Source organism: Phoca vitulina, unplaced genomic scaffold (assembly GCF_004348235.1).
Source record: "Phoca vitulina isolate PV1807 unplaced genomic scaffold, GSC_HSeal_1.0 scaffold13, whole genome shotgun sequence".
NCBI lineage: Eukaryota > Metazoa > Chordata > Mammalia > Carnivora > Phocidae > Phoca > Phoca vitulina.
This window is the reverse complement of record NW_022589716.1, coordinates 6447384-6471205: the sequence shown is the minus strand read 5'-3', so window position 1 is coordinate 6471205 and position 23822 is coordinate 6447384. Positions and strand designations below refer to the sequence as shown.

Genomic DNA, 23822 nt, shown 5'->3' with positions numbered 1-23822 from the left:
GAAACATTGAGACTGGTTTGCACAGAATCTTGTGTGAGACAAATTTACCCAATCTCTAGGTTACAAGGAAACATTGAAAAGTTTTAAACCAGAGAATAATATAAACAAGTTTTATGTTAAGAGAGAGACTAGAGGGGCGCCTGGGTGGCTCAGTCTGTTAAGCATCTGCCTTCGGCTTAGGTCATGATCCCAGGGTCCTGGGATTGAGCCCCACGTCGGGCTCCCTGCTCGGCGGGGAGCCTGCTTCTCCCTCTCCCTCTGACTGCTGCTCCCCCTGCTTGTGCTCTCTCTCTCTCTCTCTGTCAAATAAATAAAATCTGGGGGGAAAAAAAAAAAGAAGAAGATGAGAGACTAGAGGCAAACTCTTTATTGGATTTTTCCCTCAGCAGTCTTATTTCATCTATCTCATACTCACTCCCTCCATCCATCCCTAAACATTCTTTGAAGCAAATCTCCGACACCGTATCATTATATCTTTAAATCAGTCTCTATCTCTAAATAATGATTCCTTTCTTTTTTATTTTGTTCATTTGAGAGAGGGAGAGAGAGAGAGACAGAGACAGAGAGAGCGCAAGCAGGAGAAGAGGCAGAGGGAGACGGAGAAGCAGACTCCCCACTGAGCAGAAAGCCCGACACAGGGCTTTATCCCAGGACCTGGAGCCGAAGGCAGACACTTAACTGACTGAGCCACACAGGTGCCCCAAAAATGGTTCCTTTTAAAAACATAATTATAGGGGTGCGCCTGGGTGGCTCAGTCGTTAAGTGTCTGCCTTCAGCTCAGGTCATGATCCTGGGGTCCTGGGATCGAGCCCTGCATCGGGCTCCCTGCTCCACGGGAAGCCTGCTTTTTCCCTCTCCCACTCCCCCTGCTTGTGTTCCTGTGTTTGCTGTCTCTATCAAATAAATAAAATCTTTAAAAATAAATATAAAAACATAATTATAGTACCATTTACACACACACACATAACACACACACACACCAATTCATAATATCAAATGTCCATAACACCACTATTTCCCCCAGTTGTCTCTCTCTTTTTTTTTTTTTAAGATTTTATTTATTTGAGAGAGAGAGAGAGTGAGACAGATCACAGAGGTAGAGGGAGAAGCAGACTTTCCGCCGAGCAGAGAGCCCAACGCGGGGCTCAATCCCAGGACCCTGGGATCATGACCTGAGCCAAGGTCAGCAGACGCTAAATCGACTGAGCCAGGTGCCCCATAATAACTGGTTTTTTGAAATTAGAATGTAAAGTTGATTATTCTATGGGGGGTTTTTTTTCTTTAATACAATGTGGGTCTTGTTTGTATTTTAAAGATGCTAGAGATTTAGGGGCTCCTGGGTGGCTCAGTCGGTTAAGCCTCCGACTCTTGATCTCAGTTCAGGTCTTGATCTCGGGGTCATGAGTTCAAGCCCCACATTGGGCTCCGTGCTGGGCATGGAGCCTACTTAAAAAAAAAAAAAAAAGAGAGAGATGCTAGAGATTTAATTGTGCTTATAACCAGAGGAGAAGAAATAAAGAGAGAAGGGATAAAAAAGCAAGTCATAGAGGTTGGAGGACTTGATGATAAGGGAGATGTGAAAGGACATACTTGCATAAGTGGTCTCCTTGGAAAAGAGAGTGACCTATACTTCTCATATTCTCTGGTTTAGCATTTTTTTCCACATTAAAAAAATAAAGGAGGATTATACTTCTCATAAATAGGAAGGAAAGAGGTAATGATGGGCTTATGTAGGTAAGTTTGTATTAGAGGAAAGGGCAATTGAAGAATATTATTTTCCGTAAAGTAAGCGCTTATATGTTGGGATGGAGAGAAGAGTATGTAACAACCTCTTTGGAGAATAAGAAGTATAGAGACATACGTTTTTATAGGAACAATGTACATTCAGTATGATAGTAAATTGAGTGTGACGGGAGGTAAAAGGAACAACTGAAAACAGTGTAGTGTTTATAGCTAAACCACTGCTCACTTAGCACGTACTCTGGCCTCACAGTGGCATCCTTCACCTGTGCCCACTCTGGGAAGCATCCTGCAGGATTTATGGTTGGAGCAAAACAAGCATATCATGTGGTCTCTTAGGACATTTCTAAGACAAGCGTGCTGGTTTGTTTTACAGTGAACCAAAAAGAAACTGTTAACACATAGTCATCATCTCCTTCCCACTTGAGACCTTCAATGCTTCAGTGTTTTCAAGTATTATTAGAACTGTGAACTCTTAAAAAAAAAAAAAAGTCTGCCAGCCATCTTAGGATGTCAAAGGTTGTTTAATTTCAGATCAGGAAGGTTTGTGGGCTTTTAGTAGTACAGAGAAAGACATCCTAATATAGTTGGATACCAGTATTTAAATCTATTTTATTATAAAAAATGGAGTTGGCTGAAAATCTGAGGAGTTAGCTTTCTCCTATCACTTTCTATTTGTAGAAAATAGAAGTACTGAAAGATTTCTAAATTTTTAAATTTAAATTCAATTTAGTTAACACATAATGTATTAGTTTCAGGGTAGAATTTGGTGATTCATTAGTTGCATATCACATCCAGTGCTCATTTCATCAGGTGCCCTCCTTAATGCCTGTCACCCAGTTACCCACCCCTCTACACTTTCCCCTCTCCAGCAATCCTCAGTTTGTTTCCTGTAGTTAAGAGTCTCTTATGGTTTGCCTCCCCTCTCTGTTTTTGTCTTATTTTAGTTTTCCTTCCCTTCCCCTATGTTCATCTGTTTTGTTTCTTAATTTCCATATATGAGTGAAATCATATGGTATTTGTCTTTCTCTGACTGACTTATTTCACTTAACATAAAACCCTCTAGTTCTTTTTTTTTTTTTTTTTTTAAGATTTTATTTATTTATTTGACAGAGAGAGACACAGTGAGAGGGGGAACACAAGCAGGGGGAGTGGGAGAGGGAGAAGCAGGCTTCCCGCCAAGCAGGGAGCCCGATGTGGGGCTCGATCCCAGGACCCTGGGATCATGACCTGAGCTGAAGGCAGACGCTTAACGACTGAGCCACCCAGGCGCCCCAAAGCCCTCTAGTTCTGTCCACATCATTGCAAATGGCAAGATTTCATGCTTTTTGATGGCTGAGTCGTATTCCACTGTCTGTATATATCACATCTTCTTTATGCATTCATCTGTCAATGAACATTTGGGCTCTTTCCATATTTTGGCTATTGCAGACATTGCTGCTATAAACATTGGGGTGCACATGCCCCTTCGAATCAGAAAAACTGAAATTTTTATTTTGAATTAATTTCAAAGATAGAAAAATGTTGAGAGACTAGAACAAATAAAACAAAGAACTCTTGTATGTTTTTCCTGATTCACCAATGATTAACATTTTGCCACAATTGCTTTATCATTCTGTGATATATATACGGGTATATACATGCTATATGCCTGTTCAATTTTGTTTTATCTTTGTAATAATAATCTAAGACATTCTCAAATGTGTTATTTACATTGTTAACGGTAATTGAAAATACCATATTCAGAGATTGCTCCCTGTCTTTTCTGTGAAACCCTCTTGCCAGCATTAATTTTCTTACTTCTCTTTTCATGTAATTTAAATACCTTCATCATACAGTTTAGCCCATTGTGAGATATTGTATTATGTGTCTCCTCATTTCTCAGATGGCTAAGTTTGTATCACAGAAGCATAAACTTAAAAGTACCAACTAATCAAGCATTAATATCTGTATATATATCAAAGCCAGACAATTCTATCAAATAAGATCCATTCCAAATGTAAGATAGACCAACAGATTTTAATATAACAGAATGCAAAATGTTCACTGATAAGGTTTCAGATTCTACACTGTGAAAACCTTTAAGAAACTGCCACTCGTTGGGACACCTGGGTGGCTCAGATGGTTAAGCATCTGCCTTCGGCTCAGATCATGATCCCGAGGTCCTGGGATCGAGCCCTGCATCAGGCTCCTTGCTCAGTGGGGAGCCTGCTTCTCCCTCTGCCTGCCGCTCCCCCTGCTTGTGCTCTCTCTGACAAATAAACAAACAAACAAACAAACAAACAAACAAACTTTAAAAGAAAGAAAGAAAGAAACTGCCACTTGTCAAGTTTTAATGTTAAGTCAAAGCCTGAACTTTGTCTTGGATTTCTCGATGCTTGGAGGTGGGGGTGCTGGGGAAAGGAGCTAGAAGGGCGATCGCTACACATGAGTCTACAGTGTGTATGTAGGGATGTGGACTAGTAATAGACTTTTAGAACTGGAAGGAAGCTAAAAGACCAGATACTGGTATATCCTTTCATGATATAAGTGAGATATTGAGGTTCAGGGGAATTAAATGAGCTAAGTAAGGTCTCACCAAAGCGGAGTCTTTCTGCCCCAGTGTTCTTTTTTCTCCTTCTTTATCCTTTTACTTTTCTTTCCAAATAAATAGCAGTATTCTCAGGATGCCTGGGTGGCTCAGTCGGTTAAGCGTCTGACTCTTGGTTTCGGCTCAGGTCATGATCTCAGGGTCCTGGGGTCAAGCCCTGTGTGGGGCTCTGCGCTCAATGTGGAGTCTGCTTGTCCTTCTTACTCTGCTCCTCCCCTGCTCGTGTGCATGCTCTCTCTCTCTCTCTCAAATAAATAAAACCTTTAAAAAAAATAAATAGCAGTATTCTCTAGAGGGAGACTATCTCTACTCTTAAGTCATCAGTTCTCAAACCTATTGATATCAAGGCAACTTAATGCATAAAAATTAGGAAACTTTTCTAGTGATGGATATATTCATTCTCTTGTGATGGCATATACATACCTCAAAATTTATCAAACTGTACACTTTAAATATGTGCAGCTCATTGTCTGTCAGTTGTACCTCAGTAAAGCTGGTTACAAAATTATTAAGGACCCCAAAGAGCTTTTGTTTATATGGGTTACATCTGCCAATATTTATCAAATTAGATATTAAATCTGAGAGACTTTTAAAACATAATCATTAACATTTTTAATAAGTATAGTTTCAAAAAAAGTTTAGTAGGAAGGACTGTGTTGTTTTACATTTTTCTAAATGTCTTGACTATCTGGTTTAATAGAAGACAGCTGGATACTCAAATCTGCCTCTGCATTCAGTCTGTCACAATGTGTTGTTTGAGTTGAAGAATATGAAGAAAATCTGTCTCATGCATATGTAGTTAAGAGGAGGAGTATTTTGACAGTTCCTTTTCAGGTAACTGGATATTCTTTGACTTGACATTAAAACTTGACAAGTGGTAGTTTCTAAAGGTTTTCACAATGCAGAATCTGAAACCTTATCAGTGAACATTTTGTATTCTGTTATATTAAAATATGTTGGTCTGTCTTACCCTTGGAATGGATCTTATTGATAGAATTGTTCTGGCTTTGATACATAGATTAACAGATACTAATGCTTGATTAGTTGGTACTTTTAATATTTAACCAGTTGCCTTCACTGTTAAATGCTCCAATTTCATAGTAGAAACTGGCCCCTATTTTTTCCCATTCTAGAATCTTTTAGGAGAACCAAGGTATCTAGGGTTGTTTCCATTGCATTATGTAAATTGCTTCTTGTTTAGAATTTCATTTTTCTTTTTTTTACTGAAATAGATTCTCTGAGTAGATTGTAGTTATGCTGGAAAAATAATTTTTATTCTGAAGGCTGTTGTTCCTGCAAGGGAGTTTGCCTACTTTTGCTGTGGAGTTTTAAGAAGGAAATCTAGGTCAGTAGCATTGAATGAAGAGTGGGAGTGAGCCCCTGTCAGATTTGCTCATTAATAATACTGTTGGCTGGAGGCTGGCTCTTTCCACGTTGCTCCTGAGAGAGCTGCTCTAGGCTGTGCCGCAGCAATGCTGTGGCAGGAGGATAAACAGTGCCTTCTGCATCTGAAGACCAGAGATGCCCGTTTCTTCCCCAGAATGGATGAGGAAAATGTATTCACTTCTCTGATGAAAGATTGTGGGTTTGGGGGGCACCTGCCTGGCTCAGTCAGGGGAACATGTAGCTCTTGATCTCAGGGTTGTAGGGTTAGGCCCCACGTTAGGTGTAGAAATTACTTAAAACTAAAATCTTAAAAAAAACAATTGTGAGGTGTTTTGGTTTTACCACAATGAAGTATCACTTCACCCCAGTTAGAATGACTAGTATCAAAAATGTGAGATGCTCCAATTGGATCGGGGAGGGGGATGCCAAATGTGGGGCATCCCAGTTGGGTGGGGGCTGGCAGCCAGTGTGGTGAAAGAATTCATCCCAGGCAGAACAAAAGAGATAGAAGTTTATTGAATACACCCCAAGGGAGCCGTGGGCAGGACAGCAAAGGGGAGACTTTGAGGCCGTGGTGAGGGTGGAGTGAGGTAGTAATTTGGTAATCTTAGGAATCTTGTGCCTGGTTGTAATTGGTCAGTTAAGGCCTATGGCTGTTTTGAGGTGGGTTGCTTAATGAGCCTGTTTGCATTCAATTCCGTGGTCCCCGTGTACCTTTTTGCCTTATTCAAGTTTGCTTTGCTCAGCCTGTTGCCTAAAAGTGGCCTCTACAAAAAAGGCAAGAAATAACAAGTGTTGGCTAGGATGTGGGGGAAAAAGGAACCCTCATACAACTGTGGAAGATAGTGTGGAGGTTCCTCAAAAGATTAAAAATAGAAATAACATACAATCCAGTTATTCCACTACTGAGTATATACCCAAAGAAGACAACACTAATTTGAAAAGAAACATGTATCCCTGTGTTTATTGCAGCATTATTTACAATAGCCAAGATACGAAAGCAACCCAAGTGTCCATTGATAGATGAATGGATAAAGAAGACGTGGGGCAAGTGCGCGCATACGTATGTAAAACAATTGTACTCAACCATAAAAAAGAAAAAATCTTGCCATTTGCGACAACATTGGTGGACAAAAGCATTTGTCACGTTGAAGCCCTAAACACATTGCCTTTGAAATAGTAGATGGTGGGTACACCTCTTCTAGTTCAAAGATGGAAGTTCTAGTACTTTTCTATGGAATATAAAATTATTGCTAGCATGTTTTTTTTTTTAATTACTGTAATTCTAGAACTGAACACATACCTTAGAGGTCATTACTGAAACCAAGAGAGACAAAAACACTGTCCCAAATTTATACATTTAAGCTTTCGGTCAGAGCAGGGTCAGGAATTCAAATATTTCTGTTTGTGCCCAACCCTTTGCTTACTTGTTTTTTCTGTCTTCCTCCCTCCCTCCTTCCCTTTCTGTTGTTTAAACTCTGCTATAGATTGATTAAAATATTTAATGATAAATAAGGGGGGAGGGGCACCTGGATGGCTCAGTTGTTAAGCGACTGCCTTTGGCTCAGGTCATGATCCCAGGATCCTGGGATCGAGCCCCTCACTGGGCTCCCTGCTCGGAGGGAAGCCTGCTTCTCCCTCTCCCACTCCCCCTACTTGTGTTCCCTCCCTGTCAAATAAATAAAATCTTTAAAAATAATAATAATAATAAATAAGGGGGGGGAAGAAAAATAATTCTGGAAGGTAGCCAAGGACCAGGTTTTGAGACTGCTGCTTATAGTATTGTTTAGTCAGTTACAGATTGACTCATAGATTCAACCTCAGAGCATCAGAAAACTCTGTTTTCTCCTACCATTTTCTGGTTAATTTCTCTTTAATAATCCAGAATGGAGCTGTATTGTTACATTTGTGCTTTTGTGATTTGAGAAGTAAGATAAGTCAATCCATAAAAATTTATTATTTATATATTTTTTTAATTTTAAGAAGTATTTATCCAGGGCGCCTGGGTGGCTCAGTTGGTTAAGCGACTGCCTTCGGCTCAGGTCATGATCCTGGAGTCCCAGGATCAAGTCCCGCATCGGGCTCCCTGCTCAGCGGGGAGTCTGCTTCTCCCTCTGACCCTCCTCCCTCTCATGCTCTCTATCATTCTCTCTCTCTCTCAATAAATAAATAAAAATCTAAAAAAAAAAAAAAAAAAAGAAGTGTTTATCCAAATACTTGCCACCTTTTCCTCTTCCCTCTTTCATATGCCACTTACGAACCTTCCCAAGGACACTGTGGTTTGTTTTTTGATTTATTGTAGACTTTCTGGCTTAACAAGTGTCCAGGTACTTCAATTTATCCAATAACTTCTGAGTACTTGTATGTAAGTTATATTTTACTAGGTTTTTGAGAGATATAAAGATGAATGAATAAGTCAGAGGTCTCAGAATTTAGTTTTAGAATTAAAATGCATTTTAAAAATTATGTATCACAACTCTTTTTTTTTTTTTAACTCTAGGTTAGTGGTCTCTAGCTCTAGAAGTCTCAAGGTCACACCCAGAGTTAAATAGCAGAGCCAGGGTTAGAACCTTATAAAAACTAGGGACTGTACATTTATAGATTTGTTGGCTGCCTATAGCTAGGGTTTTTTTTTAACATATAAGACTTCTAGAATCATACTTGGCTCATGAGTCTCTCTCTTGCTTTTCTCTCCTCCCCTTGTTTCTTTCTTTCTCTGCTTCACTCACTCACTCACTCACTCACACTCTGCCTTTCTCCCTCTCTCCTACTCTTTCTTGTCTCCCCTCTGTTCTCCCCTGCCCTCTTTTTGGCTTCATTCTCAGGCAGACTCTTTCAAGGTGGGAAAGAGGGCCACTGGCAGCCTAGGTGTATCATTACGGCTCAAGATCCAAAATGTCAGAATGTCTGTATATCAGATTTCTCCAAAGGACTTTTGTCCTGGTTTAATCACAAGTGTACTCCTTTGGTCAGGAAAGCAGAAACACCGTGATTGATCTCTGCACTAGGATTACCTGGAAAGGAGTAGGGCAGTTCCCTTTGGAAGGGATATAGGCCGACAAATCTTGGGGTCTGCTCTTTTTGGCCTTTGGCATCCTAGCTATTCTCTAGTGGCCCTCTATGAAGAACTGCTGTCCTCCATAAACTTTTTTCATTCAAATCGGTGTGCTCCTTATTTTCCCATTCTTAACCACGGCCTCAACTTGTATTTGGCTCTGCTGAATATTTTCCCCACGTCTCTAGGACTGTGTAAAAACAGGTATGTGGTCTATATAAAATTGGCTCTATGCTGAAATAGTGATGAATACATATTAGGTATTACAGAAAATTAAACCACACAACGAACCATATTTGACAGCAGTCAGCTCTGCAGAACTCCCATGTGTTGAAATGCTGTTTAAAGTTGGCTCTCTTGGGGCATCTGGGTGGCTCAGTGGGTTAAATGTCCCAACTCTTGATTTTGGCTCAGGTCATGATCTCAGGGTGGTGAGATCAAGCCCTGAGTGGGGCTCCACAATGGGCATGGAGCCTGCATAAGGTTCTGTCTCTCCAGGGCACCTGGGTGGCACATTTGGCTAAGTGTGGAACTCTTGGTTTCAGCTGGGGTTTTGATCTCAGGGTCATGAGATCAAGCCCCGCAAAAGGGCTCTACACTCTGTCCAGAGTCTGCTTAAGACTTTCTCTCCCTCTGTTCCTCCCTTCCACATGCAAGCTCTTTCTTTCTCTCTCTCTCTCTCTCAAATCTTTTTTTTTTTTTTTTTAAGATTTATTTATTTGAGAGAGAGAGCAGGATAGAGAGCAAGCAGCAGGGAGGAGCAGAGGGGAGGGAGAAGAAGGTTCCACGCTGAGCAGGAACCCCGACGTGTGGCTTGATCCCAGGATTCTGGGATCATGACCTGAGCTGAAAGCAGATGCTTAACTGACTGAGCCACCCAAGTTGCCCCTAAAATAAAACTTAAAAAAAAAAAAAAAATCTCCCTCCCCCTTTCCCCACCCACCCCCTGCTTGTGTGCATGCTCGTATGCACGCTCTCTCTCTCAAAAATTAAAAAAATTTAAAGAATTAAAAACAAAGCTGGCTCTCTTAAAGCTAAAGGAAGGACAGAAAGAAGAAAGCATACTGGGGGAGAGAATAGAAGGAGGAAGAGGTGCTTGGAGGAGACAGAGTTGACTATTCAAACCTCTGGAGGTGCTTAGACATGAATATACAGGACCCCATTACAGGCTGTTGACATCCCTGCTGGTAGTAACCTCCAGACCTGAACTGTATTGGTAAGGTTTTCTCTTCTCCCCTGCCCCAAGTTGTACCATAACAGGAGGCATCTACTTCTGTACTTTGTCAATTAGTGAGAGTTGACTTAGGGAATAGTTTATGTGTGGCCTATCTCTGTATCATCCATTGTAAGCTGTCACTGATGAAAGACAATTATGATGATCAGTTTCCATCTTAAAGACAGTTGTGACAAACATTGCTTAAAGTTTGGAAAAAGTCTATCTTCTTTTGAAGAATTGATGTGTTTCCTTTTCTTATTACTTACAGCAGAAGTTTCTTAGCTGTAGCAGGTCAATGCCCATAATAACCTCCAGAGAGAAACCACTCTGGCTAGAGGCTCTGGTTAAGACACAGAACCCAGGAGGGTTTGCCATTTGTGATGTTAACTGTCCTACCAGCAGATAAGTTTCTTAGGGATTTGGTGTTTTATTTATGTAAGAAGAGTTTTAGTTACAAAATGATAATTAAATATCTTAATTAAAATTAGAGTATATTATCCACCTTCCATTCTTGTAGGCACGGAAAGTAAATCCACAGATTTATTATGCTTAAGTAAAAATGTTTATAGAAAAAAAAAAATCTTCCGATATCCAATATTGTCCCAGGAGAGGAGTAAATGCAAATCGAGGATAAATGATTTTGTTTTATTCTTCTTCTCTCCCTTTCCCCCAAATCACTACATGTAGGTGAAATCAGATTTAAATGATTCTATGAAACATGAAAATAAAGGGCAACCTTGAAGGGGGCCATTTGTACCTAGAGGCAGCCTGATGAGTTGGCTGCTAATGAGGCGTCCTGTCACTTCTACTTCCACTTTGCCTTGAGGTTAGCGGTCGGTGTATTAGCTGCAGAAGTTTATAAGTACCCTGTGGCGGAGCCTTCTCCTTCTCCCAGCCACATCTTCCTTAGGTCCTCGTCTGTTTTCCAGAAGGAAGACAGTAGGGAAACTTTAAACTTTGGTACTGTGGCTGTTCAGCCTTTCAAAACTTCTTTCATTTGCTTTTATGCCCATGTCAACAAAAGTTCCTACCCCTAACAAGGAAGGTATATACTAAAGTCACCCTAATCCATTTTTAGAATATTTTTATCATCCTCAGAGTTTCCATGGGCCCATTTGTGTTCAGTTCCCATTCCTACTTAGTCTAGGCAACCACTCTTCTACTTCCTGTCTTTAAAGTTGTGTCTTTTCTAGAAAATTCATGTAAACAGAATTATACAATATTTAGTCTTTTGTGTCTTGCTTTTCTCACATTTCATAATGCTTTTTTTTTTTTTTTTAAGATTTTATTTATTTATTTGACAGAGAGAGACACAGCGAGAGAGGGAACACAAGCAGGGGGAGTGGGAGAGGGAGAAACAGGCTTCCCGCCGAGCAGGGAGCCCGATGTGTGGGGCTTGATCCCAGGACTCTGGGATCATGACCTGAGCCGAAGGCAGACGCTTAACAACTGAGCCACCCAGGCGCCCCATTTCATAATGCTTTTTTTTTTTTTTTTTAATTTATTTATTTAACAGAGAGATAGCGAGAGAGGGAACACAAGCCGAGGGAGTGGGAGAGGGAGAAGCAGGCTTCCCGCGGAGCAGGGAGCCCGGTGCGGGCCTCGATCCCAGGACCCCAGGATCATGACCTGAGCCGAAGGCAGACGCTTAACGACTGAGCCACCCAGGCGCCCTCATAATGCTTTTAAGGCTCATCCATATTGTAGTGTTTTCAGTAGTTCATTCCCATTTATAGCTGCATAATATTCCACTATATTTTTGCACCCTATTTTGTTTATCCATTCACCAATTGATGAACATTGCGTTTCTAATTTTTAGCTGTTATGAATAATGCAGCTGTGAACATTAATATATTCTTTTTTGTGTAGATATGTGTTTTCATTTCTCTTGGGTAGATACCTAGGAATTGCTGGGTCAGACCTGTTTAACATTTTAAGAAACTGTCGAAGTCTAGAAATAGAAATTACATCTTTCTAGATTACATCTTTCAACAAGGGTGCCAAAATAAATCAGTGGGGGAAGAATACAGTAGTATCCCCATATCCACGATTTTGCTTTCCCTAGCTTCAGATATTTGTGGTTAACTGCGATATGGAAGCAGATAGTCCTTCTGACGTAACAGAAGGTCAGTAGTAGCCTAACACTACGTCACAATGCCTACATCATTCCCCTCAGTGTATCTCATCACACAGGCATTTTATCATCTCACATCATCACAAGAAGGGTGAATTTGGTACAATAAGATCTTTTGATAGACCACATTCACATAACTTTTATTTACAGTATATTGTTATAATTGTCCTATTTTATTACCAGTTATTGTTGTTCATCCCCTTGCTGTACCTAATTTATAAATTAAACTTTATCATAGATATGTATGAATAGGAAAAAACATGGTGTATATAGGGCTCAGTACTATCTGTAGTTTCAGGTGTCCATGGGGGTGGGGAGGGTCTTGGAACATATCCCCCACCAATAAGGGAGACTACTATAGTCTTTTCAACAAATGGGGCTGGGAAACTTGGATTATCTATATTTGCAAAAGAATAAAGTTGGGACCCCTACCTAATACCATATAAAAAAATAAAATGGATCATAGACCTAAATATAAGAAGTAAAAGGAAAAATCTCCTAGAAGAAAACATGGGCATAGATCGTTACGAACTTGGGTTAGCCAGTGATTTCTTAGGACTCCAAAGCAAAAGTGGCAAAAGAAAAGCAGATAAATTAGACTTTATCGGAGCGCCTGGCTGGCTCAGTGAGAAGAGCATGTGACTCTTGATCTTGGAGTTGTAAGTTTGAGCCCCACATTGGGTGTAGAGATGATTTAAAAATAAAATCTTCAAAAAAAAATGGACTTTATAAAAATTAAAAATTTTTTATGCTCCAAGGACATCATCAAGAAAATGGATCTTGGATAGATCTAGAGGTATAATGCTAAGTGCAATAAATCAGTCAGAGAAAGACAGATACGATATGATTTTACTCATATGTGGAATTTAGGAAACGAACAAAGATAAAAAAGAAACACATCCTTAAATACAGAGTGCAGACTGGTGCTTGCCAGAGGAAAGGTAGGTTGGGGGGATGGGTGAAATAGGTGAAGGCGATTAAGAGTACACTTCTTGTGATGAGCACTGAGTAATGTATGGAATTGTTGAATCATTATATTGTACACCTGAAACTAATGTAACTGTATGTTAACTATGCTTGAATTAAAAAAAGAAAGTGAGGGGCGCCTGGGTGGCTCAGTTGGTTAAGCGACTGCCTTCGGCTCAGGTCATGATCCTAGAGTCCTGGGATCGAGTCCCGCATCGGGCTCCCTGCTCAGCAGGGAGTCTGCTTCTCCCTCTGACCCTCCCCCTCTCATGTGCGCTCTCTCTCTCTCTCTCTCTCAAATAAATAAAATCTTAAAAAATAAAAAAATAAAAAAAAAAAAGAAAGTGAACTGTATATCTCAATTAAAAAAGCCCAAATAGCTCAATTAAAAAATAGGTAAATGATTTGAATAGGCTTTTTTTTGTTTTAAGGTTTGTTTGTTTATTTTAGAGAGAGAGAGAGAGAATCTCAAGCAGACTCCACACTGAGCGCAGAGCCCAACGCAGGGCTTGATCTCACAACCCTGAGATCACGACCCAGGCCATACTAACAGTTGGGTGCTTAACCGATTGCACCACCCAGGCGCCCCTTGAATAGACATTTCTTTAAAAAAAAAAAAAAAGGCAAATGATTGATAAGCAATTGAAAATATGCAGAACATCACTAGTCATTAGGGAAATGCAAATCAAAACCACAGTGGGATACACTTCACACCCACATCTGGTATAGCTAAAATAAAAAAGATCAACAAGTGTTGGTAAAGATGTGGAGAAATTGAAACTCACGCGTTGTTGGTTGGGATTGTAAAATGGCATAAGCACTTTGCAAAAAACACTTTGGCAGTTCCTCAGAATGTTAAGCATACGAGTTGCTCTATGATCTAGAAATTCGGTTAGGCATATAGCCAGTGGAATTGGAAACATTCCCACACAAACACCTGTACTTAATGTTCATAGTAGCATTATTTAACAATAGCCAAAAATGGAAACAATCACATGTCAATAGATGAATATATAAACTATATATATATATTTTTTTTTTTAAAGATTTTATTTATTTATTTGAGAGAGAGAGAATGAGAGACAGAGAGCATGAGAGGGAGGAGGGTCAGAGGGAGAAGCAGACTCCCTGCCGAGCAGGGAGCCCGATGCGGGACTCGATCCTGGGACTCCAGGATCATGACCTGAGCCGAAGGCAGTCGCTTAACCAACTGAGCCACCCAGGCGCCCATAAACTATATATTTTGAATGAATATATAAACTATAAACTTTCCCACCAGTGGCCTGGTGGGAAAGGTGAATTGGTATAGGATTTTGGAGTAATAAAAATTTTTGAAGTTAGATGGTGGTGGTTGTATAACTCAGTGAATGTACTAAAACCCCCCTGGATTCTACACTTACTTAAAACAGTAAATTTATATCTCAACTAAGCTGTTCATAAAGGGAAGGAAACCATGAAATTAATTTCTAAAGTAGTACCATTTAACATTCCCTCCAGGAATGAAAGAAATTTCCTTTTTCTCTGCATCCTCACAAACTCCTGGTATTGTCTGTCTTTTTGATTTAGTGGTTCTCTAGTGTAGTGGCATCTCATGGTGATTTCAATTTGCATTTCCCTAACGACTAATGATGATGAGCTTCTTTTATGTGCATATTACCCATTTGTGTATTGTCTTTGATGAAAAGGTCTATTGAAATCTTTTGCCCATTTAAAATTGAGTTGCTTGACTTATAATTGTGTTGTAAGAGATTTTTTTCAAGTCTTAATTTTTTATTATTAGACTCAACAGACGAAGAATAACATTTTAATAAATATGATCAGAACAACAAAATGTAAGGGAAATAAGATTAAAACTTTACACATTGTTCGTTGTAAGTATGAGCAAAAATAAGCAAAAAGACTGAAGTAGCTATTTCAGTAGCTATTTAAACATATTAAATGTTTAAACAGTTTTGAACACATAGTATGTACCAATATTTAAGTTACTTATAAATATTGTTTTTAATGTGATAAATGAACTTGTGTCTTGTAAAACTTACCTAATATAGATCATAAGTATAATTATAAGAGATTTTGATCTCTTCTGCATACAGTCCTTTATTAGATTTGTCTAATTGGGAGAAAAATTTGCAAATATTTTCTCCCAATCTGTGGCTTCTCTTTTCATTTTCTTAGTGGTATTTTTGAAAAGCAAAAGTTGTAAATTTTGATGATGTCCAGTTCACAAGTTTTTTTTCCTTATATGGATCCTGCCTTTGATGACATTTCTAAGAAATCTTTGCCTAGTCCAGGGTCACAGAGATTTTTTTCTCCTATATTTTCTTCTACAAGTTCTTTTAGTTTCACCCGTTTACATTTAGGTTCTTAATCTATTTGGAGTTAGATTTTGCATATGGTGTGAGGTAAGTGACCAGTTGTTTCTGTATCATTGGTTGAAAAAATGATCCCCCATTGAATTACCTTGGCACCTCTGTTAAAAACCAGTTGTCCACAACTTAAGTAGTTTTCCTTCTGAACTCTGTTCTGCTCCATTTATCAAATGTGTTGTCCATACCACACTGACTTGGTTATACATTTGTAGTAACTTTTGAAATCAAATAATTTAAATCCTCCAGTGTTCTTTTCTTCAAAATTGTTTTGTCTATTCTGTGTTTTTTTTGTTTGTTTTTGTTTTTTGCATTTCCATATAAATTATGGAATGAGCTTGTTGACACCTTCAAAAAATTCTGCTGGGCCTTTTAACTGTAGTTGCCTTGAATCTATTGTCAGTTTGAGAATCACCATCTTAACAATATTGAGTCTTCTATTAATGACCATAGTATATATCTCCCCATTTATTTAGATCTGACATTTTAAAAATTTTGGTGACTTGAAATGATTGCTGTTGACAGTTTTGTCAAATTTTGTACTTGTTCTTTTGTGGGTAAAAATCACTAACCTTTTCACATACCATACCCAGAAGATAACCTGCGGTGTTTTTAACCTTATAACAGGCTTATACTTCCAGTATTTTGATTATGTTTTTCTGTCTTAAAATTTAAAAAAAATTTTCTTGAAAGTGCACTAGGTAGGTATGATTTTTGTCATATTGTACTAACTGTGATACTAGTAGAAACTCAATTCTAGTGGAGGAGAAGACAGTAATACCTTGTAACTTTTGTTTGGTGTTTCTGTCTGAAGGTTCTCCAACTCCATTCCTTGAAGAGAAAATGGCCTACCAGGGATATCAGAACATCCAGAACTGGCCAGAAAACACAAACTTTTGCTTTGAACCTCAACAATTGGTGAATCCTACCCAGACTGGTAAGTGCAGGCTTGCCTGTGACTGTTCAGTATGAGTGATGACATAAACATGAAAAATTTGTAGCCACCACTCAGATAAAACTTTTTAGCCTAAGTATAGCTTGCAAAGCACAACCAGAGTGTAACCCTTTGCCCTGAACATTTAGTTGACCCTTTCTTCTCTCAATCCCTTCTTCTGATGCGCATGCCTCTCCATATCTCTCCCTTTCGAAGACTGTTTTGAGTAACTTAACTGAAATTCATATTCATTGAAGACTAAATGGTCAGTAGTATCGTAGAATCGTAATTCTTCGAAAAGGAATTATTACAGTAATAGTAGCACCATTTGTTGAATGTCTGTTTTGTGTGCCAGGCACAGGGCTAGAGCCTTTTTATACATATTTTCTGTGTTTCTTACCTAACTCTGCAAGTATGTATTATTCTCATTTGACAGGAGGGAAAACTAGGACTCATACCCAATTTCTATAAAATCAAACTATTCTGTAGAGACAAAAAGCATATGTGTAGTTGCCTAGAGCTGGAAATGGTGGCAGGAATGGATTGCAGTGGGACCTCAAAGGAGTAATATCAATGGCTCCATGCCAGGTTGAGAGCTCAGTTTTTTGTTTGCACTTATATATGGCTTCTTTTTTACCATCTAACTTATTACAAGGTGCTCATAGCTGGTTCCAAATAATCTAGTACTTGATGTTCTATACCATTTTCCAGTTATTGGGTATATCAATATATGGTAATTTTTAAAAACCGCTTTATTAAGACATAATTCATATACCATACAATTCACCTATTTAAAGTGTACGATTCGGGGACGCCTGGGTGCCTTAGTTGGTTAAGCATCTGCTTTTGGCTCAGGTCATGATCCCAGAGTCGTGGGATCAAGTCCCATGTTGTTCTCCCTGCTCAGCAGGGAGTCTACTTCTCCCTCTCCCTCTGCTCCTCCACCCCCGCCACTCGTGCTCTCTCTCTCTCTCTCAAATAAATAAATAAAATCTTCAAAAAACAAAATCAAGTGTACAATTCAGTGGATTTTTAGTATCTTCATGTGTGTGTGTGTGTGTGTGTGTGTGTGTGTGTGTGTGTGTGTGTAGCCATCACCAAAATCAACTTTAAAACATTTTTATAAGCAACCACTAATCTACTTTCTGTCTCTCTAAATTTACCTGTTCTGGACATTTTATATAAATGAAATCATATGTGGTCTTTTGTGACTGGCTTTTTCACTTAGCAAGTTTTCAAGGATCTTGCATTTTGTGGTACGGATCAGTACTTCATTCTTTCAGAGGAACTCATAATATTCCATTGTATGGATATACCACATTTTGTTTATCTGTTCATCAGTTGATAAATATATAGGTTGTTTGCATTTTTTTTCTTTTACTGTTGTCACTAATGCTGTTATAAACGTTCATGTACAGGTTTTTGTGTAGACATATATTTTCATTTCCCTTGGGTTTATACCTAGATTGGTATTGCTGATCATTTGATAACTCAGTGTTGAATCATTTGAGGAACTGCCCAACTATTTTCCAAAGCAACTGTACAATTTTATATTGCCACCAGTAGTGGATTAGGTTTGTAATTCCTCCACATCCTTAAAAATCCTTGTTTTCCCTTTTGAAAAATTAAACCTAACCTAGTTGGGATTGAAGTGGTATATCTTGTTATGATTTTAATTTGCATTTTCCTCTTGGCTAATGATGTTCATTATCTTCTTATTTTTCATATGTTTATTGACTGTTTGTATATCTTCCTTAGAGAAATGTGTATTCGGATCCTTATCCCAATTTTAATTGGTGTATCTTTTTTGTTGTTGTCCTGTAAGAGTTCTTTATATACTACACCCTTATCAGATTTATGATTTGCAAATATTTTCTCCCATTTTGTGGGTTGTCTCCTAATTTTCTTTATAGTGCCCATTGATGCATAAAAGTTTTTTATTTTGATGAAGTCCAATATATCTAGTTTTTCTCTTGTTGCTCATGCTTTGGTGTTATATCTAAGGCTCCACTGCCAAATCTGAGGTCATGAACATTTATCCTTATGTTTTCTTTTTCTTTTTTTGACGATTTTATTTATTTGAGAGAGAGAGAGAAGCAGCAGGGGGAGCGGCAGGCAGAGGGAGAAGCAGGCTCCCCACTGAGCAAGGAGCCCGATGCGGGACTCTATCCCAGGACCTGGGATCATGACCTAAGCCGAAGGCAGATGCTTAACTGTCTGAGCTACCCAGGCGTCCCTATCCTTATGTTTTCTTCTAAAAATTTTATATTTTTAGCTCTTGTATTAAGGTCTTTGATCCATTGTAAGTTGATTTTGTATATTTTTAGCTCTTGTATTAAGGTCTTTGATCCATTGTAAGTTGATTTTTGTATATGGTATTATTTTGCATGTTGATATCCAGTTGTCCCAGCTGCATTTTTTTGAAGACTGTTCTTTGCCCATTTCATGGTCTTGGCATCCTTGCTGAAATCTGTTGACCATAGATACATAATTTTGTTCATCAACTCTTAGTTCTATTCCACTGGATCTGTCTGTCTGTCCTAATGCCAGGACTATACTGTCATGATTACTATAGCTTTGTGGTAAGTTTTGCAGTTAGGAAGTGTGAGTTTTCCTCACTTTTGTGGGGTTGGGTTGTTTTTTTTGTTTGTTTTTGTTGTTTTTTTTTTAATGATTGTTTTAGCTATTCTGGCTGGGTCTTTTGTGATTCCATATGAATTTTAGAATCAGCTTGTCAATTTCTATAAAGAAACCAGCTGGGATTCTTACAGGAATTTATAGATCTATAGATCTATAAATACAGATATATAATCTATAGATCAAATTGAGTTTTGCTATCTTTACAATATTAAGTCTTTCAATCCATAAACATAGAATGTTTTTCCATTTATTTATTTTTTTTTATTTTTATTTTTTTAAAGATTTTATTTATTTGACAGAGAGAGACACAGCGAGAGAGGGAACACAAGCAGGGGGAGTGGGAGAGGGAGGAGCAGGCTTCCCGCTGAGCAGGGAGCCCGATGCGGGGCTCGATCCCAGGACCCTGGGATCATGACCTGAGCCGAAGGCAGACGCTTAACGACTGAGCCACCCAGGCGCCCCTGTTTTTCCATTTATTTATATCTTATTTCTTTCAACAGTATTTTTGTAGTTTTCACAGTATAAATTTTATATCCCTGTGTATAAAATTTATTCCTAGTATTTTATTCTTTTTGATGCTATGAATGAAATTGTTTCCTTAATTTCATTTTTAGATTATTCATTGGAAGGGTATAGATACACAATTGATTTTTGTATATTGATCTTGTATCTTCAGCCTTGCTCAATTCATTAGTTCTAGTAGTTTTAGTGGATTCCTTAGGATTTTCCACATGTATGATCATGTCATTTACAAATGTAATTTTAGTTCCTCATTTCCAATCTTGATGCGTTTTATTTCTTTTTCTTGCCTAATTTTCCTGGCTAGAACCTTCATTACAATGATTAACTAGAAGCGGTGAGAGCAGACATCCTTGTTTTGTTACTTTCTTTAGAGGGAAAGCATCCAGTCTTTGGCCATTAAGTATGGTGTCAGCAGAGTGTGTTTTGCAGGTGCCATTTATCAGATTAAGGAAAGTGCCTTCAATTCCTAATTTGTCAAGTACTTGATTTATCATGAAAGGGTGTTGGGTTTTGTCAAGTGGTTTTTCTGCATCTATTGAAATGATCATGTGGTTTTAATTTTTATTCTACTGATACGTATATATTACATTGATTACCAATCTTGCATTCCTGGGATAAATCCCATTTAGTCATGGCGTATAATTTGTGTTATTTTCTGGCACATTCATAAACATATTTGTTGAAGATTTTGGCATCCATATTTAGAAGAGATGCTGATCTGTAGTTTCCTTATGATGTCTTTGTCTAGTTTTGGTATCAGAGTACTATCAGGGTATTAACATTCTGTGGAAATACCAACCAGAGAATGAGTTAGGAAGTGTTTTCCCTGCTTCAGGTTTTTCTGGAAGAGTTTATGAAGAATTAGTTGTAATTCTTCTGTTAATGTTTGGTAGAATTGATCAGCGAAGCTATCTTAGCCAGAGATTTTCTTTGTGAGTCATTTTTAATTACTAATATTAAGGTCAGGAAGAAGAGGAACCAGCAAGGGTAACGTCAAAGGAATGGCCAGTTTTGAGGTTGGAGAAAACTTGGAAGAGTATAATGTCTTGAAAGCCAAGTGTGGTAGTCAGCTCCCAAGATGGTTCCAATGATCCCCAACTCCTGGTATTCACACCTTTGTGTAGTAACCTCCCACATCATACTAGGCTTAGTCTGTGTGATCAGTAGAATAGATGGCAGAAATAATGGTATGTCATTTCTAAGATTAGGTTATAAAAGACACTGTGGCTTCCATCTTGGTTATTCTCGGTTTACTCACCCTGGGGATAGCCAGTTGCTATGGAGAGGCCCATGTAGGGGAGAATCAGAGGCCTCTATAGTCAGTAGCCATGTAAATAAGCCGCTGTGTAGGCAGGTTCTCCAGCCCCTGTCAAATCTTCTGATGATCACAGCCTTGGCCAGTGCCTTGACTACATACAGCCTTGCGCGAGACACACTAATCAGTGGAGGTGGGGAAAGTAGATCCTGGGGGACATTTTGAAGGTCAGCTCAGCTGGATTTTCTTATGAATTGGGAATGGTATATGAAAGAGCGAAGTTAAGGATGACTCCAATGTTTTTGACTAAAAAGATAGAATGCCATTAGAGATGGGAAGATTGTATGAGGGGTAGTTTGGGAAACGTGTTACGTTTTGGCTTTATTTTATACATTAAGAATTGGCAATTTGATATGAAAATCAAGAAATAAGGGGTGAGGTCTAGATGGCTGGAGGTACAAATTTGAGTGTTATTAACTTATGGACAGAATTTTAAACTGTGAGATTAGATGCGGTCACTAAGTGGGGGGAATGTGGATAAAGAAAAGGTCTTCATCCCTTTAACCACTTGGTCCTTCAGTTCTCAGCTGAAATATTTACCAGGTGAAGATCTTCTTTGACTTGAACTAAAATATCTGTCTGCTAAATGTTCTCAGCCCTGACCTTATTATGCATCTCTGGGTTTTTAGAGCACACAGACTCTGTCATATTAGAGGCATCCAGAAAAAACATAATAAATAAATGACAGAACTTTGTAGAAACCATTCATTTTTACATGCAAGGTAGCACATCTCCCATCCTAATGTGCAAACCATACAGCAGTTACTGTCCTTGATGGTTTAGGCGTTGTGTTTTCCTTCAGTGGAAGTGTTAGGAGGAGCCTTTCCAAACCCCGGGGTACCGGGCAGCATGAATGGTTGTAATCTCTCTCATCTCCCAGCTCCCCTGCTGTTCTCGAGAAGCAGCTTTGGGTCCTCCTCCACCCCCAGCAGTTTCTCAGTTTGCCTTCCGCTGTTCATACTTCCCAGTGCCACAGTCTCTGATCTTGCCATCTCTTGCTAGAGGAGGGTGGTACAGCTGCCTCAGAGCCACAGGAATGAACACTGTCCCAAGGCCTAGGCTTTTATGCATCTGCCGCTGACAAATGAAGCACCTTAAGGGAATGAGTCACTAGCATCTACCAAGGAACTAGTTAGAAATGCAGATTCTTAGGGCCTAGCAATCAGTGTTTCTTTAAGGCTGCAGGGTAATTCAGATGTGTGCTAATTTTGAGAAGGCCTTCTTAGAAGCGGAATTCTTTTATTTTTATTTATTTATTTTTTATTTTGTCTCTGGTAAAGAATAAAGAATTTTCCTATGACTGGGCAGGGACTAAGCATACTATTGGCCCCATTTCTAGTACCCAGAATAAAACCATGCAGATCACAAATCTCCCCATCTCGAATATCAGAAAGATTAAATCACAAATCATTTAGTCCATTTCTCAAAGTTCTGTTGACTATGGCATTCTTAATATTTCATTTCTGTATCAGGGCAGAAATGTCTTGTGAACATTTTCTTTTTTTTTTTTAAGATTTTATTTATTTATTTATTTGACAGAGAACACAAGCAGGGGGGGTGGGAGAGGGAGAAGCAGGCTTCCTGCAGAGCAGGGAGCCCAATGCGGGGCTCGATCCCAGGACCCTGGGATCGTGACCTGAGCCCAAGGCAGACGCCTAACGACTGAGCCACCCAGGCGCCCCTCTTGTGAACATTTCATGACTAAAGATCAAAAAGAAAGGAAGCAACTTTAAATAAATTTGGAAACAGTATCCACAGTTAAAGGCTGATTATCCTTAACTTGTATTGGAGTACATGCTGATCTGTCTGCTCAAGGGTGGAAGTAGACTTGCTAGTAGCAGTGAGCACACAGGGCAATTTTTATTTAAATTCTAGTTAGTTCGGGGCGCCTGGGTGGCTCAGTCAGTTAAGTGTCTGCCTTCAGCTCAGGTCATGATCCCAGGGTCCCGGGATCGAGCCCTGCATCAGGCTCCCTGCTCAGTGGGGAGTCTGCTTTTCCTCCCTCTGCCCTTCCACACCCACTCTTGTGCTCTCTCAAATAAACAAAATCTTTAAAAAAAATTCTTGTTAGTGTAATATTGGTGTCAGGAGTAGAATTTAGTGATTCATCACTTACATATAACACCCAGAGCTCATCAGAACAAGTGTCCCTTAGTAGCAAAATTCTTGCTTGGCCTGACTGGCTTTGCTTTTTTTTCTCATGTAAGAAGACACAGAGTTGGGGCGCCTGGGTGGCTTAGTCGTTAAGTGTCTGCCTTCGGCCCAGGTCATGATCCCAGGGTCCTGGGATAGAGCCCCGCATCGGGATCCCTGCTCCGCGGGAGGCCTGCTTCTCCCTCTCCCACTCCCCCTGCTTGTGTTCCTTCTCTTACTCTCTCTCTCTCTCAAATAAATAAATAAAATCTTAAAAAAAAAAAAAAAAGGCATAGAGTTTCCCTGATGTTTTGAGTGCCTTTACTAATGGCAACTCATGATTCTGGAGTTTCTCTTCTGAAGATGCCAGCTGTTCACCTTGTCTCATTCAGACAACTTCTTTTTTTTTTTTTCCTTTTTTTTAAAGATTTTTTTTTTTTTTTTTTGAGACAGAATGAGAGAGAGAGAGAGAGAGAACATCATGGGAGGGGGGAGGGTCAGAGGGAGAAGCAGACCCCCTGCCAAGCAGGGAGCCCGATGCGGGACTCGATCCAGGGACTCCAGGATCATGACCTGAGCCGAAGGCAGTCGCTCAACCAACTGAGCCACCCAGGCGCCCCTCAGACAACTTCTTAAAAGTAGGTTTCTTCGGGGCGCCTGGGTGGCTCAGTTGGTTAAGCGACTGCCTTCGGCTCAGGTCATGATCCTGGAGTCCCGGGATCGAGTCCCGCATCGGGCTCCCTGCTCGGCAGGGAGCCTGCTTCTCCCTCTGACCCTCCCCCCTCTCATGTGCTCTCTCTCTCTCTCTCATTCTCTCTGTCTCAA

General features: G+C 39.4%; 1 protein-coding gene across 11 annotated transcripts in view; it reads left to right on the top strand.

Annotated features, from left to right (window-relative positions):
* The window catches only part of MAP4 (microtubule associated protein 4), a 192089-nt gene that overhangs the window by 108615 nt on the left and 59652 nt on the right, over positions 1–23822 (top strand). For all 11 annotated transcript variants that reach the window (XM_032412644.1, XM_032412643.1, XM_032412642.1 and 8 more), the window contains exon 4: positions 16268–16390. In XM_032412644.1, the coding sequence (XP_032268535.1) occupies positions 16268–16390 (123 nt within the window). The remainder of the gene's footprint in view (positions 1–16267; positions 16391–23822) is intronic.